The 18,717-nt window shown below is 39.5% G+C and overlaps 2 protein-coding genes across 4 annotated transcripts in view; one reads left to right on the top strand and one right to left on the bottom strand.

Moving 5' to 3' along the window:
• Positions 1 to 5,728, bottom strand: part of vcpip1 (valosin containing protein (p97)/p47 complex interacting protein 1) — a 39,422-nt gene extending 33,694 nt beyond the window's left edge. The window contains exon 1 of the mRNA XM_063064483.1: positions 2,915 to 5,728. Coding sequence (XP_062920553.1) covers positions 2,915 to 5,522 — 2,608 coding nt within the window. The 5' untranslated portion in view covers positions 5,523 to 5,728. The remainder of the gene's footprint in view (positions 1 to 2,914) is intronic.
• Positions 5,729 to 5,941: 213 nt separating this feature from the next.
• sgk3 (serum/glucocorticoid regulated kinase family member 3) overlaps positions 5,942 to 18,717 on the top strand; it is a 118,196-nt gene continuing 105,420 nt past the window's right edge. The window contains exons 1-2 of one of the 3 annotated variants that reach the window (XM_063064526.1): positions 8,397 to 8,463; positions 13,557 to 13,616. The gene's annotated coding sequence lies outside the window, so the exon portion shown is untranslated. Of the gene's footprint in view, positions 5,958 to 8,396; positions 8,464 to 9,083; positions 9,139 to 13,556; positions 13,617 to 18,717 lie in introns of those variants that run through there. The other 2 variants (XM_063064517.1, XM_063064537.1) reach the window with 2 other exon arrangements.

Raw genomic sequence — 18,717 nt, forward strand, 5'->3', positions numbered from 1 at the left:
TGAATTCCACTCTGGAGAAATAATCAACCATTTTAGAATTCTGATGCTTCCATTTTTCCCCTTCTAATGTTTGACTGCTCACTCACTGCCGTTCAAACGAAAAGCATAGATATGAATTCTGTATTTTAAGTTATAATCCCTTCTCTTGGAGAGAGCAGAAAGGAGACACAAACACAGTACCAAAACAACAAGCTCAACTGCGAACCAAATGACCACAGACAACGTGGTCAAACACCGTGACCACGTTTTGAAACTGGGAAACATTCTGTTTTATATTCAGTCCTGAGGAAGGGTCTCAGCCCAAAACATCAACTGGTTATTCATTTCCATAGATGCCGCTTGACCTGCTAAGTTCCTCCAGCGCTTTGTGTGTGTGTTGCCTCCTGTTTCAAATGCTGGGTTAGACTCCATGTGTAAAAGCATTTCACAGTTTTGCATGAAAGCAAAGGCAACCAAGATTCCAAACCCTGCCTTGTTTATGAAAATTCCCTATTTGGGATGTGGAACTGTATAACTGGGTTCTCTCTCTCTCTCTGTCCCAATGAAGTTACAAGTTAACATACTAGCTTACATGTCTTTTCTTGTCTACTACTGAGAAACCTAATGAAACTGCATGGGTATAAATGAGGTAGAAAATAACAAAAAGCCTTAACAGCTTAAGTTTTGTGGTTTAATGCCCCTATAGTTTTAACTAAGTTAGTTGGTAAACCATAACAGAAACTGCCATTGCTATAGCTGGGATGTAACCACCTGAATGAACATACCACCTGAAATACCAAAATAAAACACAAAATACTGGAGGAACTCAGCAAGTCAGGCAGCATCTATGGAAACGCATAAATAGTCAAAATTTCGGGCCAAGACCCTTCTTCCGGACTGGAAAGGAAAAGGGAAAAAGCCAGAATAAAAAGGTGGTGTAAGGGGAAGGAGGATAGCTCGGTGACAGTGAAGCTAGGTAGGTGGGAAAGGTACTGGAGAGAAAAGACTCTGATAGGAGAGGAGAGTGGACTACAGGAGAAAAGGAAGGAGGAGGGGCAACAGGGTGAGGTGATAGGTAGGTGAGAAAAGGCAAGAAGTCAAAGTGAAGAATAGAAGAGGACGGGGGGGGGGATTTTTTTTAAACTGGAAGGAGAAATCAATATTCATGCCTTCAGATTGGAGGCTACCCAAACTGAATACAAGGTGTTCCTCCACTCTGCGAGTGGCTTCATTACAGCACAAGAGGAAGCCATGGACCGATATTTCTGAACAGGAAAAGGAAGCAGAATTAAAATGGTTGACCACCAGGAAATTCTGCTTTTGACATTTGGAGGAGGTACTAGCCCTCAATTTACATTAGGTCTCACCAAGGGAGAGGAGGTGCATTGGGATCACCAGCTACAACAGATAACCCTAACAGATTAACAGGTGAAGGGCTGACTCATCTGGAAGGACTGCTTGGGGCCCTGAATGGAGGTGAGAGAGAAAGTGAATGGGCAGGTGTAGTACTTTGGCTGCTTGCAAGGATAAGTGCCTGGAGGGAGATTAGTGGGAAGTGACAGATGGACAAGGGAACCAGAGGGAGGATTTCCAGCAGAAAGCGGAGAGTGGGGTGGAAGTAAAGATGTGCTTGATGGTAGGATTACTTTGGAGATGGCAGAAGTTGTGGAGAATTATGCATTGAAGGTTCTGGTAGGTTAGAACAAGAGGAACTCTATCCCAGCAGGAAGATGGGGTGAGCACAGATGTTCAGGAAATGGAAGAGATGCAGGTGAGGGCAGCATCAATGGTAGAGAAGGGACAGCCCATTCTTGAAGGAGGTGGATATCTCTGATGTCCTGGAAAGTATATCAATATGTTCTGTTGGCAGCAAAAGTGAAACACTTTTTTCAACCTGAAATTACTAAACATGCCAAGCCATTCTCACCCACTATCATACAAAATGGACAATTTTTTTAAAGACTCCCCCCGCCAAGAAAATGAGTAAACATTACAGAGTATAACACCAACATACTCAATCAACATTTAGTCAATTTATCTCAGTATCCCAAGATGCCTACATTTGCTCTTACAGTTAATAATTGAGGTTGAGTTTTGAAGCACTGTCTATATAGAAGCAAGGAAGTTTATAGATTTAATTCATTAATGTAGCAGGCAAAATTGTACTGATATTAGAACAGATCCTTTAAAACTCTAATAATGTACAGCTCTCAATATAGTATTTGCAAACCATACTGAGGTCTATTTATAGAAACTAAATCCATTTATGTTGAATAAATATGATTTTTAAAAATTAGTTCTTAATTGCTAGCTTATGTTCTATTTCACTGCTTACACAGTTAATTTTATCCACAAGTTATTCATAATGCAGTACAATGAATTAATAAATAATAGTTACATGTGTTAAACTCTACCCAGAAACCTGTGAATCTGAGATAAGTTGCAATCAAATACAAGCACCCCTAAATATATTAAATTCCAGAATATCTCTTTTGTCCTGTCAACACACATCTACCAATATTTTTCATGTGGTCAGAATGCTATAAAAACATTATGGTGTCTGTTCTTCCTTCCTAATACTTTCCACATCATGATCTAATTAGCTGAAGTAACAGCTGGATGAAATGACTTGCAGGCTTCATCACATCATTGTACTGGCTGCATGAAGTGCACTAGCTTCACGCTTGCTAAATATATGCAGGTAAACAGTGCTGCAGCCTTGCAACACAATCTATTGCAACTCTTAAAATGAATGTGGATTGCAATAGACCAGTTGGCTTTTCAGGAACCTGCCAATGAACCTATTAGTATACCTTCCCAAAATTTGCTTCAAATTTCCACCTTCTGTATTTCTTTCTTTTAAGATGTCCACCAGTTAACTCCAGCCCCATAATACACCTATTTAACTAAAATGATACAAAATATAATTTCTCACCCATTAAGGTTGCAAGAAGGCAGAGGGATGACAATTCGAGATCAATGTGGTCTTGCACATCCTTAACAGAAGCTCGACCAGATGGTTCATTCTCTTCAGCTTTCCAGGAATGTGCCGCAGATGTTGAAGCAGCAGGTACAGATTCCTTGTTGTCCTTCATGATCTCCACAGATACCCGATCACCATGCTGTAGGGGCAAAACATCATTCTCAAATCCCACCTGGGGAGGATGCAACTCCTTTGGAGGGAAGCCATACCGTATGCATTGCAAATGAGGAGGAAGGTTAAACTCTTTTGCTATACTTTCTTGAAATTCAGAGAATGTGACTGATAATTGAAGTGTTAGGGTTGCCTGCCTCCCGTCGCTAGTAGTTACTCTGATCTTTTTCTCCTTTACAGGTAATGGGGAATAAGGGGACTTAGAAGGAGTAGCAGGGGCAGATGATGAACCATCTTTAACAATCCCATGAACAGATGGTTGGCCTGGTCCTTTCAGATCCTGTCGTGGCTTATCAGTTTTCTTTTTCTGCATAATTGCTGCATGGTCAATAATATTCTGCTGAATATCTCGTTCAGTTTTACTCATGTTCAGTTCTTCTTTGTGCAGAGTCTTTGATTTCTGACCCATTAAAATAATTTTGGTAGGCAAATGTGGTTCTGGTGTTGGTTCATCTTGCAAGTCTCCAACTCTACGACTATGTGCGCCTTCAACAGTGACTGGAGTATATTCATCAGGATTCTTTTTGGCTGTATGATGTAATATTGTGTTAACAACTTTCTGAATCAAAATTTCACTTCCAAATTCACCTGGAAAATGTTTGGTGACAAGCTTCATAGCAACATCATAAACATTGCTGTTTAGAGCTAATTCACTTTCATACTGAAACCAATATACACTTTCTCGTACCACCCTTCCACTCCATTCCAAAGTTATTGGAAAGGCTTCAGGCAAGTTATCATATTCTTTTCCCTCCCAGTAATGCTTGTAACCACAACCACATTTGCCGCCAGTTGATCTGGAGTTAGTTCGATCTCCATCTAAATACACGACAGAACCATCTCCTCTAACATGACGCATGGACGTACCATGGCACCAGTTGCACGATGTTAAGTGACTCAAATTATAATCTGGAACCAGTACATCATTTTTTGGATCATAGGAACATACAAGATGGTTAACAGGAAAGCTATAATTTTTGTCTGCTTTCAGTTGACCATGTGTGCTTGCAGCTAAATTGTACAGTTTTCCTCCTGGAACCAGCCACTCTGCCGGCACATGTAGCTCTGAAAGAGCACCACAAATTAAGCATTTCTGCAAACGGTTCTCAATTACAGCTTTCTTTGCAGCTTCAGTTACATCTTCAGGCTGTATTCCAATCACTCCTGTCCTTCTGTATATGTACTGATGAACATCTGCTACCAGTGAAGGATGGATGTCATGCTTCTTTAAGAAAATCTCTTCCATTGCAGCAACAAGCCTCTGCAAGTATTTATCCTGCAAACTTCGGTCACCTCCTAATGTACAACTGTCATCTTCAAACAATATGTATTTCCGAATAAGCTCTTGTGGAACACCCCAAGCTTTAGGCAACAGTTTCAAAGGAAGCCGAGGTAAAGGACCACTTTTAATTCCAACCAAAGGTATATAATGGTTGCGTCCCGAACTGCTCCATGCAATACAAATAGGCTTATTAAGCTGTCCATCCTTCCCCTGACATTTATCTTCAGGAACTAATCCTGGGAGGAAAGTAGCCGAATAATCTCCACAGCTTCGCATTCCACTCAGGGAATCTAATAAAATAATTGGGCGATGTAATACGTTAGCCAAACCAAAAATATGAATGTTACGTAGACCCAAAGGAACTCCTTCAGGTGGAACAAACAAAGGATCACATTCATTAATTATATCCTCCCATTCTGCTGCATCAATGAAGTCATGGAATAATGCTTTGTAACTATCCAGGTTCACCTTAAAATGTAGTTTGAGATTTTCACGTAGGGCATGCCAGAAAAGCTCTCTACCAACCAAAGCCCTAGACACAGCATGAACTAAACAATGGCCATCACCGTCAACGTGAACAGGAATTAAACATTCTTGATTATTATTTGCTTTTTTGATCTCCTCCAGGGTATCATGGAGATATAACAGACTTCCCGAGCGGTCTTTACCATAACCCATAGTCCCAATGTGCTCTGGATCAATAAGGAAAGCCCTGTCACCCAACAAAGCACAATCAAACATTTCCCCCTGGTTCATCTCTCTTAGGAGTTTGGCCTTCCCAGTTTGTTTATCCATGCCATATCGGGTCAGGATGGGAGACAGCAGCTTGCAGTGGTAGTTGGACAGCCCCATTACTTTCACCATTTCCGTGCCCTTTTTGGGGGCCGTGACTCCCAACAAAGCATTCCTCAGCAGGTTGTGCAGTACCACGTCAGGGTCGGTGACTTCCTCTACCTTGAGCAGATTTCTTTGTTCATGGCGCTGGCCGCATTCGGTGCATTCTATACTGACTCCATAGGCTGGGAAAAATAGCCGAGCTTGGCACTTAGGATCCGGACACGTACCCGATAGAATACGCCTGTCTTTTTTCTTAGACCCTTGCAACATTGTTTCATTTATTAATCCGGGTTATAATAAAATCAATCCATATATTTTGTAACCGTCCCTGCTCAGAGTGTCATGGTCAGTCGATTCTAGGAGAAGCTGCTCCTGTTAGCAATATTCTTCAGTGGGAGGCAAAACGCGGAAGTACTCGGCTCCCTTCTCTTTCTCCTTCCACTCACAGTTTCCGTTAGCAAATGAAACGAAACAAGTCTCCTTTATTGAAGCCAGAAGAGACAGCGGCGAGTGCAGCTGACGGAGGCACGCATGCGCTGAGGGCGCAAGGGGCGACGGTGCTTGTAGTTTCCTTCGCCTTTGGTATTGCGCATGGAATGGAGGTCTTGAACTACAATTCCCGGAGGATACCGCACCGACCGCGATTGTCTGTCGAGCTGGGGGACCCGGACAGCCGGACGAGCGAAAGGTGTGCTGGGAGCAGAGGTGATGGTTCTGTCCCGTTTGTTTTTTTTCCCCCCCGAGATGATTTTGAAAAATCAGCGATAATAGGAATTGCTCTGCTTCTGATCATGTGACTTAGTTACCCCAATTGAAGCGATTCGTACTCCCTTCCCAGAGAAGTTCCACCTTGTGATATGATGTCTCGTTGTAGTTTTTCAAATATGTTTTGCTCCTGACTGCGAGGCCGTGAGCGCGCTGGTTCGGCAGTTTAGAACGAGCTGCCGGGCCTTCTGCTGAGGAAAATCGATGTCATAGTAACCATCATTGTCCTGATTTGATCATGTTTAACTTTACTTTAGCGTACGTGCTTGCGAAATGTTCGCCACTCGTGCCGTAAGGTATTGTTCTCTGGTGGGATGTGATGTAGTAGTGTCTTTGTACTGGTTGGAGTGCTGGAGGTGCTTCCTAATGCAGAACGACCAACAAAACAACCAATTCCCAAATAGCAGTAGTGGCTGGTACAAAAATGTATCAGAAGTCATAGGTTTCAATTCTCAAATGCACATTTACACTCTTGTATTTCCTTACAACAGAGAAGACGGCTACTCGGTTCATCAAGTCTGTGCCTGTTCCATTTCTTCGCTCATTTTCCCTGTAACCCATTCTTCCCCCTTCTCCAACAATTCTATCATCTAACACAGGGAGCAATTCATGGTAGCCGATTAACCCATGAGCCCGCTTGGCTTTGGGATTGGGGAGAAAATCGATGCCCTCACAAGAAGAAAGCATACTCCATGTGGATGACAGCGTAGGTCAAGATGACTGGCTGTGAGGCATAAGCTCTGCGATTGTGATTGTACACAATTTTACTTCAAAGATGAAAAAACAGATTAAATACATACGAATGGATAATCAAACACAAATTCAAATATGAATTAAATCAGTTAATTAGTCCTAATCTGTGAGATTTGTAGAGCTGCAAAGATGCTGATGTATTTGGATTCTGTTCTCCAGCTTCACCATAGTTCCCGGCTTCCAGTACTTCTATATTCTTCCCATAGTTTCACAATGACGGTCTTCCATGTTTGGCAGGTAGAGTCTCAAACTTGAAACCATCTGTCCTGACCTTCTAACTTGCAGGAGCCCTATTCATATTTTCTAAGTTGGACTGCACTATTTCATCATATCCCCAAACGATAATCCATTATTTCAGCCAAAAAATGATTCTGCCAGAGGGTTTCACCAAAAGGCAACGATTCATGGATCACATGAACTCCTTCTGTAATATTGCCACTTAACTCTAATCTTCACTATGTGAACAAATTCTTCATATTTCTCTTTATACAGTGGTGGATATGTGGATGTCGGGCTGTACCAGATTCTGTTGGAACAGAGGAATGTGATACACCCTGTCCACTTGAACACTTTCAGAATCCAGTTCCTCAGGGAAGCAATGTGTTGAGAAATCTGATTCAGAGCCTTTGAATGGCCAATAGTAATTAAAAGGAGATGCTTCCTTTCCAACTGAAGGCATGCATCATTAAGGACTCGCGTCACTCGAGACATTCTCTTATATTACTACCATCAGGGAGGAAGTACAGGAACCTGAAGACCCACACCCAACATTTTAGGAACCTCTCCACCATTACATTTCTGAACAGAAAATTAACCTACCTCACTACTTTTGCTCTCATTTTGCACCACTTACTTAATTTGTTAATATATATTTCTTATTTAATGAATAGTATTTTATGTATTGCACTATACTAATGCTGTAAAACAAAAAAAAATTGCTACATTTATCAGTGGTATTAAACCTGATTAGAAGTCAGTAAGTATCTGGTAGGGATAGAGACCCATCTACACCTTATTTACTAGAGTGGCAAACTGCTGTGGTCTATAGGTCTGACATACTGGTAATCTTAAAACACTGGATAAGCAACAGATCGTAGATGAACTATCTAGTATACAGAATGTCTGGTTACCTTAATTATCAGCAGATACCCAGTTTCAAATTAATTTTTGCACTTTCATAAGGCACCCATGAAAACACATTCATTGCAGGACTTTGCTTTGATACATAACACGAATGGTTTAGAAATGACAGTAGGATGGCCTATTGTTCGAACGATGCAGTTTTCATCGGAATGACTGACTTTGGTCCCAAAATTTTGACCAGTAATATGTGGTCTGTGATTGCAGTTAAATGCCTGTCAAAATTGAAAATTTTGCAGTGAAGAAACCTGAAAAATGATGGTTAGAGCCTCCTTTTAAGTCTGTGCAGTTTTTCTCAATGGTGGAAAAGGGGAAATATATTGAATTTGTTACTCTATTACATATGTTAGAGATCAATCACATCCAGCCCATAATTGATAGTTGTAATAGGTCATAATGGACTAAGTTTTTTTAAGTAACTTGTATTCCCTCCATTGTTCTTTACTCCAGAACCAGAGATGCTCTTAGTGTAATGACTTGTGAAGGGTTTGGTGGCCAAACATGATAATATGTTCAAGCATATCAAATAAAGAGCGATGTTCGGTAACATTAGGTAGGTCTCTCGCATCTAATCTGTTGGTACCTTTTTCTGTAAAGATCTCGACATGATCCTGCCAACTCTGAATCCCCGAAGGATAACTTTGGAGAAATGCACACGTTTTGTTTAAACTGTATATTGTGTATTGTGATATGCTGAGAATTTTCTTGACTCCTACAAAAACTCCTGTCTGGTCTCTACAGCATTGGAAGTTTTCACCTGATTGCACAACTATCTCAGGATCCCTAATAATGTTTTAACCATTGAAGATTGGAAAATCTTTTGGTCTTAGGTTAACTCCATAAAATAGTAGAATGGTTTAGCATAGAAGTAGGAAATTTAACTCAACAAATCTAACTATACTTTTCTTAAAATAATAATGAAGATTATTTCCCCCCGGCCCATGCATCTCCAATTTCCGTTTGAAAAGTCTATTCTGTTTCCATCATTTCTTCAATTAGTTAATTCCAGATTACAACTACTCTCTGCATTATTGTTCTTTTTCATATTCCCTTTGCATCCTCTACCCCTCGATTTGATGTATTTCACTTCTCCAGTTTCTTATGCCCCTTTTTCTTCCACTTATTTTATTTAATTCTCTTTTTGTTTCTCTCATTTTATTTCCACAGCTATGATTTTATCTCTCCTCTCCTTCTGGAATACAGTTCCAAAGAGTGCAGCTTTTACAAAGTATGAAATTTGGAATAACTGTGAGAGGAGCATGCTTAATGATTTTAAAAATGAATCTGTTTCTACAATTTATTTAAGTTTTAGATTGTATTCTGAATAGTTTCTTGAATAATTCCAGAGAACATTCGATTCTAGCAGAATGGAAACCATAAATAAGTTATCCCCGTTCAAGAAAGAAGTATAGAAGAAAGCAAGAGCTGAGGGAAAATGCTGAGATACATTACTAAAGAAGTATTAAGAGTACATTTTGGAAATCAAATTGCAATTAAGCAGATCAACATCGCTGCGAGAAAGGGAAATTGTGTCCAACAAATTTATTGAGACAACAGTGTCAGTCGAAACAATTTATTTTTCAGGTTGGCAAGCAGTAACCTATAGGGGGGTGCCACAGGGATCAATACTAGGGCCTCAATGACTTACATTGAATATTAATACTTGAATTAAGAAGTTGAAGGTATGGTAATTAAATTTATTAACAAATTTAGATGAGAATATAAACTGTGAACTGTTAAGGGAGTGAGCAAAAATTGACAGGTGGACTACAGTGAGGTAAATGTAAAGTCTTTTGATGCAAAAATAAAAATTTCTTTCCACCACTTTTTAACTACTTTGCAGGACGTTTTTAAGCAGGTGTCACATCATTAAATTGGCATTAGTAGCCACTCTTGTCGTCTTACTACTACGAGGTGCCTTGTTTTTCCAAGTTAAGTCACATTATATAATTGCAAATTTTTCCTTCTTATTAGAAGAGAAAACAGTAATTTAAAATGAGCAGATGTTGGAAGTTTGAATGCATGTCATATAATGTCTCAGAAGCAGTTCACTAAGCTTCACAGTGTTTCTCGTCTTTTCCATTTTTACTATTGGTAATACTTTGGCTTGATAAGGCTGTAAAAATAGCTAATACAATTCCAGGTTTCATCTCTAGAGGTGTGGATATAAAAGACTAGAAACTGATAAGCCTGTATAAAACTTCAAAAAGAATTTGGTAACATTCCTGGATATAGAATATAGTCTCTGCTCTGGTAGCAAAGTATTGAGGTTTCAGAGAAGGTATATATAGATTCACTATAATGTTATTCACTTTGAAGATTTGAAAAGTTCATCCTTTTTTTTTAAAGTAACATATTTTATGGTATGTTATGAAAAGTGCTTGAATATCTAGATCTATTCTTAATCCAATATACGTATACTGCATAAAGTATGCTGTACTGAATAAGATTTATTTATTTATTTATTATTATTTTTCTCTTCTATATTTTGTATTGCATTGAACTGCTGCTAAGTTAACAAATTTTACATCACCATCACTTACCGGAGATAATAAATCTGATTCTGATCTAAACTGTTTCTGGTTATCAACAAATCAAGAACCAGAAGCTGTGGACAGAAGGTCAGGGCCCAGAAATTCCAGTGAAAAGTGCTGCTTATTTCAGCACTGCACTTTTCATGGCTTGCTGTAACAGCTGTTTCCAGATAATTTCGCTTACCTCTTTAAACTTGACCAAGTACTTTCAGGGGGGTGCTGCATATGCAGATGTACTGTGGAGAGCATTCTAATCACTGTCTGGCAGTGGAGGGGGTGGGGGCAAGGAACTGTACAAGATCGAAATAAGCTGCGTAAAGTGGTAAACTCAGTCAGCTCCATCATGGCCACTAGCCTCCCCAGCATCCAGGACATCTTCAAGAAGTGATGCCTCAAAAAGGCGGCATCCATTGTTAAGGACCCCCATCACCCAGGATACGTCTTCGTCTCATTGCTGCCATCATGGAGAAGACAGCAAAGGCACACACAATGATTCAGGAATAACATTTTCCCCTCTGCCATTCAGATTTCTGAATGGACGTTGAACCCATGAACACTAACTCACTACTTTTTTTCTTTTGGCACTACATCTTCACTTTTTATTATTTATTGCAATAACAACAAATTTCACAACATATTCCAGTGATATTAAACCTGATTCTAATTCTGCCTGCAATATTCCCTGAGGTAATTGCTCTATTCCCCCTTTGGAACATTGCAAGAGAAATAAGACCACTTTGTCCAGAGGTCAAGTTACATTGCTCACAGCAATTTTGTACTTGTGCTACAGTAAACTGGAACCCTACTAAACTCTGATTATTTATATGCTATCCTTTGCATTACCCTACCCCATCCACCACGCATTGATGTCACCAGGTTGACTAAACCCCAGCTCTTTTCTGTCACCTATTGATCCTGATCTCTGAACTCATAAATCCCACAAACACACTTGATCATGCTCTATTCTTACAGTGGATGACTTCTACATCCTCCTTCCCCTACACCCCCCACCCTGATACTCCAATGACTATATAAAGTCTAGCCATCTGGATGCCAATCCAATCTTTAAACATCATGTTTCTTCAGTTACTTTCTGAAGCTCTGAGAACCCCAGACATGTTCCCAGTTTCCAAATCCATACTCTCTTTACATAATCAGCTGCATTCAAAGGAAAAAGTGAAATTTTCAGTAGCCTACTGCATAACAGCTATGCAATATCATTGCAACAATACACTACAATTTACTTGGTTAAATATAGTAAGTGGCACAATAAATTTCTTCACACAGTCAGGTGTTTCTATGTCTTCAGAATTGTTGATTGAGCCACAAGCTGTCCACATTCAAGATTAAAATTCAGCTATTTTATGAAAGGTTTGAAGGAGAAATTTTTAGGTCATAGGATTCAGAAGGAATAAATCAATTTTAATGACTAAATAGATATAAATTATCTATTTACACATTGTATAATATATACACACGCACAAATATAAGTAAAATGTGCATTTAAATTTACGTTTAGGAATCCATTAATTCACTTACAGATTAATTACTGCCTGTTACACTGCTGGTGTTTAGGGCAGCAATGAAGGCCTTCCATCCCAGTCAGTAGCTTTTTCTGTTTTCACAACTGTCAGTCATGCAAGTCCCAGGTAGACACTCAGAAATACTGTCATATTCAGATGTAGTAGGATTCTTCATTGTGTTTCCGTAATTTTGTTTTACCATTCAGGGCTGTAAGCCCCAAGCTGAACCCTGGACCTGCAGGACCAGTGAACCACTCTTAGTCTGGCCTCTACTCTTTGGCCTGTTTGACATGGGTGACCCTCCAAGAGCCAAAGCTTAAAGCCCTGATTCCGGCCAGTATACATCTCTAGGTCATTGAGGTGTACAAGCCTCCAATCCATGACAAGATTTTGGTCCTCTTGGAGGATTTGCAGCTTACTTTCTTCTTTATGACATCAGCAAATTTAGAACAAAGTTGGAAGTGCGTATTGGTCATTATATACGACCTTGCGAATCAATTTCACAGGAAAACAAAGAAATACATTAGAATCAAAGGAAAACTAGACACAAAGACTGACAAATAACTTGTGCAAAAGTCAAACTGGGCAAATAGTACTGAGAACATGAGTTGTAGAGTCATTGAAAGTGAGTCTATAAGTTGGAATCAGTTCAGTTTTGAAGTAAGTGAAGTTATCAATGCTGGTTCATGGTTGTAAGGTAATAATTGTTTCTGAACCTGGTGGTATGGGACCTCCTTCCTCTTCGCAGCAGTGAAAAGAGAGCTAAGCCTGTATGGTAGGGGTCTTTGATGATGGATGCTGCTGTCTTGTGGCAGCACTCCTTGTGTTCAATGGTGGGAAGGGCTTTACCTGTGAAAGACTGGGCTCTATCCACCACTTTTTGTTCACTTTTCCATTCTTAAGCACTGGTTTCCATACCAAGCTGTGATGCAGCCAGTCAGGATACTTTCCACTGTGTATCTATAGAAGTTTGTCAAAGTTTTAGATGACATGCTGAATCTGTGCAAACTCCTGAGAAAGTCGAGGCGCTGTCATCCTCCCATACCATCAATGATTTCATAAAAATCACTTATATAAATACTACCTAATCCATGTGACAAATTACTGACTACATCCTGCCAACCAGAAAAAGACCCATTAATGCCTATGCTGTTCTTTCTGTTAGCCAGCTGAATTTCTATGCATATTCTTTGAAGTGGCACGTTATCAAAAGCCGCCTGGAAGTCTAATTGTCATCCACCAGTTCCTGTATCTAAACTAGATGCCAGCTCAGCAACCTTTAAATTTGAGATTAATGTTTTTTTTTCAAACCAAGTTTATGAAAGAATTTATATGTAAGCTGTAGCTCAGGGTGGAATTTTGCTGAAACCTAAATACACTGAATGGATAGATGTGTTTATGGGGCTGCATGATGACCTTCTGCTCCTTCATGTACATAATGCATGAAATACCATATTCAGTATCTAACGGTGAGGAAATATGTGTTCAATATTCATCAATTTAAAAAAAATTTACACTATTTGTAATATTACAGGATCCTATGAGGAAACAGAAGTTTAAATAAATATTTAACAAAACTTTCTTTTCAGTGATTAAAGAGTGGAAACTGCTTGTCATGGGAAGATGATTAAGCTAATCAACAAAAGCAGGTATTTACAATGCTTCTTGCAATGTCTCCCCTATCCTGATTGCTTTTGTAAATCATTTGTAACTAACAGGTCTTTACTACCACCTTTGAACTGATAGCATTTTCGTTTCTGTCTCCACCTCTGTGCCTGGTATGTAACTTAAAACATGTTTGATTTCTGTTAGTTCTGATCAAAGGTCATCAGCTTCCACTCCACGTCACTGCCTGACTTGTTAATGTTTCTAGCAGATTTTTATTTTATTGCATTTACAAAGCATGCTTAACAAAGCAACTCAACCTTTACATCTCAGATCTGATGCAGGATCTTAACAACAGATGCAGTGGGGAAAACTCACTTAACAATTGTGTTAAATTTCAGCATCCATATGTCTGTTTATTTCATTACTTAATGCCTATTACCATCCTCCTTCTTCAGATCAAGTTTCATGTTACCTTCAGATTTTGAAATGGTGCCCCGTTTCTCGAAGTCCATCTCATTAATAAATAAATATAAAAGCAGTTGGTCTTCTGCTCAGTCCAAAAGGTGACTCTCTACTTCCTAAATTTTAGCTGATTCTGTATCCATGCAGCCATGACCATTTTAATTCTCTTTAATCTCATGCACTTCATTTTTTAAGTTTATTACATTTTTGTAACATACTCCTTGAATATCTATATATCAGATGTGAGCCATTACTTCTGAACTGAATTGAATTGAATTGACTTTATTACTTACATCCTTCAAATACATTGGAGTAAAAATCTTTATGTTACATCTCTGTTCAATTATGTGCAATTATAGTAATTTATAATAAATATTATGTACAACAGGATAGTCAATATAACATAGAAATACAGTAGCGTTAGCATGAGCTAATCAGTCTGATGGCCTGGTGGAAGAAGCTGTCCCGAAGCCTGTTGGTCCTGGCCTTTATGCTGCGGTACTGATTCCCGGATGGTAGCAGCTGTAACAATTTGTGGTTGGGATCACTCGGATCCCCAATGATCCTTTTTACACACCTGTCTCTGTAAGTGTCCTGAATAGTGGGAAGTTCACATCTACAGATGTGCTGGGCTGTCTGCACCACTCTCTGCAGAGTCCTGCGATTGAGGGAAGTACAGTTCCCATACCAGGCAGTGATGCAGTCAGTCAAGATGCTCTCAATCGTGCTCCTATAGAAAGCTTTTAGAATTTGGGGGGCCATACCAAACTACTTCAACTGTCTGAGGTGAAAGAGGCACTGTTGTGCCTTTTTCACCACACAGCCGGTATGTATAGACCACGTGAGGTCCTTGGTGATGCTTATGCCGAGGAACTTAAAGCTGTTCACCCTTTCAACCCCAGATCCATTGACGTCTATATGGGTTAGCCTGTCTCCATTCCTCCTGTAGTCCACAACCAGCTCCTTTGTTCTTCCGATGTTGTTTTCTTGTCAGGGTGGTGACTTGCCCTCTGTAGGCTGTCTCATTATTATTTAAGTTAAGCAATTTAATTGCAGATTGGAGCTGTGGATGGTGACACAGTCCTGGGTGTACAGAGAGTAAAAGAGGGGGCTTAGTACACAGTCCTGAGGGGCACCTGTGTTGAAGGTCAGGGGGCAGAGGTGAGGGAGCCCATTCTTACCACTTGCTGGCAATCTGACAATACACAAGTTGGGATGCATCCCCTCTGCACAGAATGACTTCTCAATTTTGAGCATTGCTAATTTTCCATGCAACTCATTGTTATGTATTTATTTTCTCCACCCCTCCCCATTTACTATGACTTTGGCAGTAGTCTTTTTTTGTGTGAAATGAAATGCAAATTATGAAAACTAGTACTTCAGCCTCAACAAAATGATCTACTGTTTGGTCTTTAATTGCCTAAGTTTTTATTCTTACTAGCCATTTACTATTTATATCTTTGTTAATCTCATACAAGCTCCTTGCTCTTATTTCTTTTCTCAGTCCTCTATACTTTCTATATTCATTTTGCTCTCTGATGTTATTAGAATAGGTTTTATTATGGCTATCTGTAATTTCTGCTTAATTTTAATCTACGTATATTCCTAGTCTGAAAGAAGTCTGCTTAGGATATCTTTCCTTTTACCCCCTTGGGTTTGTACCAGAACTAACTTTTTGGATGTTTCCCATTTCTGTGTTACTTCCCTCTTTCCTTTCCATCCCAATAAAAATAGCTTCCATCCTTTTAAATATCTAAACATAATGATTTTGCTCTATTCTTCCAAAACCTTCCTTTCATCTGAATCCACAGAATTTAAATCCACTGAAGCTCCTACATCTTCACTGACGTGAAACATACTTAGCAATAGTTGGTGCTGGCAGTAATCTAGAGATTGCTACCTTTGAAGATATATTTCTGAACAGAGTGTAATCTTAATGTCTGGCTGGTGGAGGTTACATTTTAGTTAGATATTGAACCAACAGTCTAAGAACACACATACATTAAAGCAATTAAGAGAAATACTGGTATAGATTGGGTTTATCAGCATAAGAGTGGAAGATGATCTTTTTATCAGTGGATCATAGAACCAAAGAGCCTATGTCAATGAGCAGGAGGGAGCAGAGAATAAATCCCCAAAGTTAAAGAAAGTGGAATTGGGAAGAGAAGCTATTACATGAGATATTTTGGTTAAATTCAGATAAGAAAAAGAGCAACCAAGTGAGGAGAGTTGAAATGGGTCATTTGGTCCATTTTGTTTGAGCAGCCCTTGTTGCTCCTTATAGCATTTATATACAGTATATGATAGCCAGTTTTGACCTTTTGAATTTCTACTTCAAATCTTTAGGCACTGATAGCAAAGTTAGTTCAAAATTATTTTCAAATAAAAGAGAGAGTTGTAAGAAAGTTAAGCTTGCAAAGAAGACTAAATATATTTGAAGAAGTATGCAGTACTTAGGATTTCAATAAAATATTTTAGAAATATTTTTGAGAATAGTACAAAGTGTAGGTGAAGCTGCACTTAGAGTATTGTGTTTAGTTTTGGTCACTCTGCTATATGAAAAATGCCATTAAGCTAGGAAGAGTTCAGAGGAGATTTAGACCATAGAACAAGAAAGACGGTACGGGCACTTCAGTTCACAATGTGCCAAACTTTTAACCTTCTCTAAGATCAATCTAACCATTCCCTCCTACATAAACATCATTTTTTTTTTATCATCCATGTACCTTTAAGAGTTTTTTAAATGCTACTAATATATCTGCCTTTACCACCACCCTTGCATACACCACTCTGTGTAAAGAATTTACCTCTGATATCCTTCCAATACTCCAATCACCTTAAATCATGCAATTTCCACTCTGGGATAAAGTCTGGCTGTCCACTTTAGCTATGCCACTTATCATCTTCTACACCAATGTCAAGTCACCTCTCATCCTCCTTCTCCAAAGAGAAAAGACTGAGCTTACTCAACTTATCCTCATAAAACATGCCCTCTAGTGCAGGCAGTATCCTATTAAATCTCCTCTGCACCCTCTCTAAAGCTTTCACAACCTTCCTATAATAATGTGGCCAAAACTGAACACAATATTCCAAGTGTTGCCTAAGCAGGGTTTTATAGAGCTGCAACATTACCTCACAGCACTTGAACTTAATCTCCTGACTAATGAAAGTCAACACACCCTACCCCTTCTTAGCAACCCTATCAACTTTGAGGGACCTATGTACATTAGTCCCAAGATTCCTGTTTCTACACACTTCCAAGAACCCTGCAGAACTCTGTATTCTGCCTTCAAATTTGACCTTCCAAAATTAATCACTTCACACTTTTCTGAGTTGAACTTCCCCAGCCCAGCTCTGCATCCTGTCAATGTCCTGGTGCAACCTACAACAACCCTCCACACTCTCTGTAACTCCACCGACCTTACTGCAAACTTACTAGCCCACCCTTCCACTTCCTCATCCAAATCTTCTATAAAAATCACCAAAAGCACGGGTCCCAGAACAGCTCTCTGCAGAACATCACTGGTCATCAACCTCCTGGTAGAATATGCTCCACCTAATATCACCATCTTCTTTCTATGGGTAAGCCAATATCCACACAGCCATGTTTCCCTGGATTCCATATTTCCTCACTTTCTGAATGACTCTACAATAAGGAACATTATCAAATGCCTTACTAAAATCCGTGTACACCGCATCACGATTCTACCTTCATCAATGTGTTTTGTCATACCCTCAAAAAATTCAGTCAGGCTTGTGGGGCATGACCTTCCCCTCACAAAGCAATGCTGACTATCCCTAATCAGACTATGCTGCTCCTCTCCAATAATTCGCCCACCCCTGAAATAGGACTCACTGGTGCATAATCCCCAGGATTATCTTTCCTCGCTGTACAAGTATGTTGCCAGCACTTGAGGGAATGAGTTATGGAGAGAGGTTGAACAATCTAGTACTTTATTCATTGGAGGGTAGGAGAATGAGGGATGATCCTGTAGAGATATAAAATGAGGAGTATTTTTACCCAAGTTTGGAGAATCAAGAACTATAAGGCATAAGTTTAAGATGAGAGGGGAATGATTTAAAATAAATAAGAGCAACTTTTTCTCCCATAGAGTGGTCAGTATATAGAATGAACTGCCAGGGGATGTAGTTGAGGTGCATTGATAGATAAGGTTTAGAGGAATATGGGCCAAATCAGGCAAATTAGACTATCTTAGAAGAGCATCTTGTTTCTCATAGAGTGGTTGGGCCAAAGAGCCTGTTTCTGTGCTGTATGACTCTCTGACTTGTGTCTTATATGTAGAAAGGCACTTTGGATCTTTGCCAGTTCACAAACGTGCAATCCTATTCCACCTCTGCTTATGTCTCATCAATTCTAGGATTGAAAGGCTGATGATATGAAGAGTGTTTGAAGGCTCTGGGCCTGTATTCACTGGACTTCTGAATAATGAGGAGTGACCTCATTGAAACCAATTGAATGGTAAAAGGCCTTGATAGAGTTGGTGTGGAGAGGATGTTTCCTATGGTAGGAGAGTCTAAGACCAGAGGACACTGCCTTAGAATAGAGGGGCGTCCTTCAAGAATGGAGATGAGGAGGAATTTCTTTAGCCAGAGAGTGGTGAATCTGTGGAATTCTTTGCCACAGACAGCTGTGGAGCCCAAGACCTTATGTATATATAA

Source organism: Mobula hypostoma, chromosome 1 (genome assembly GCF_963921235.1).
Source record: "Mobula hypostoma chromosome 1, sMobHyp1.1, whole genome shotgun sequence".
NCBI lineage: Eukaryota > Metazoa > Chordata > Chondrichthyes > Myliobatiformes > Myliobatidae > Mobula > Mobula hypostoma.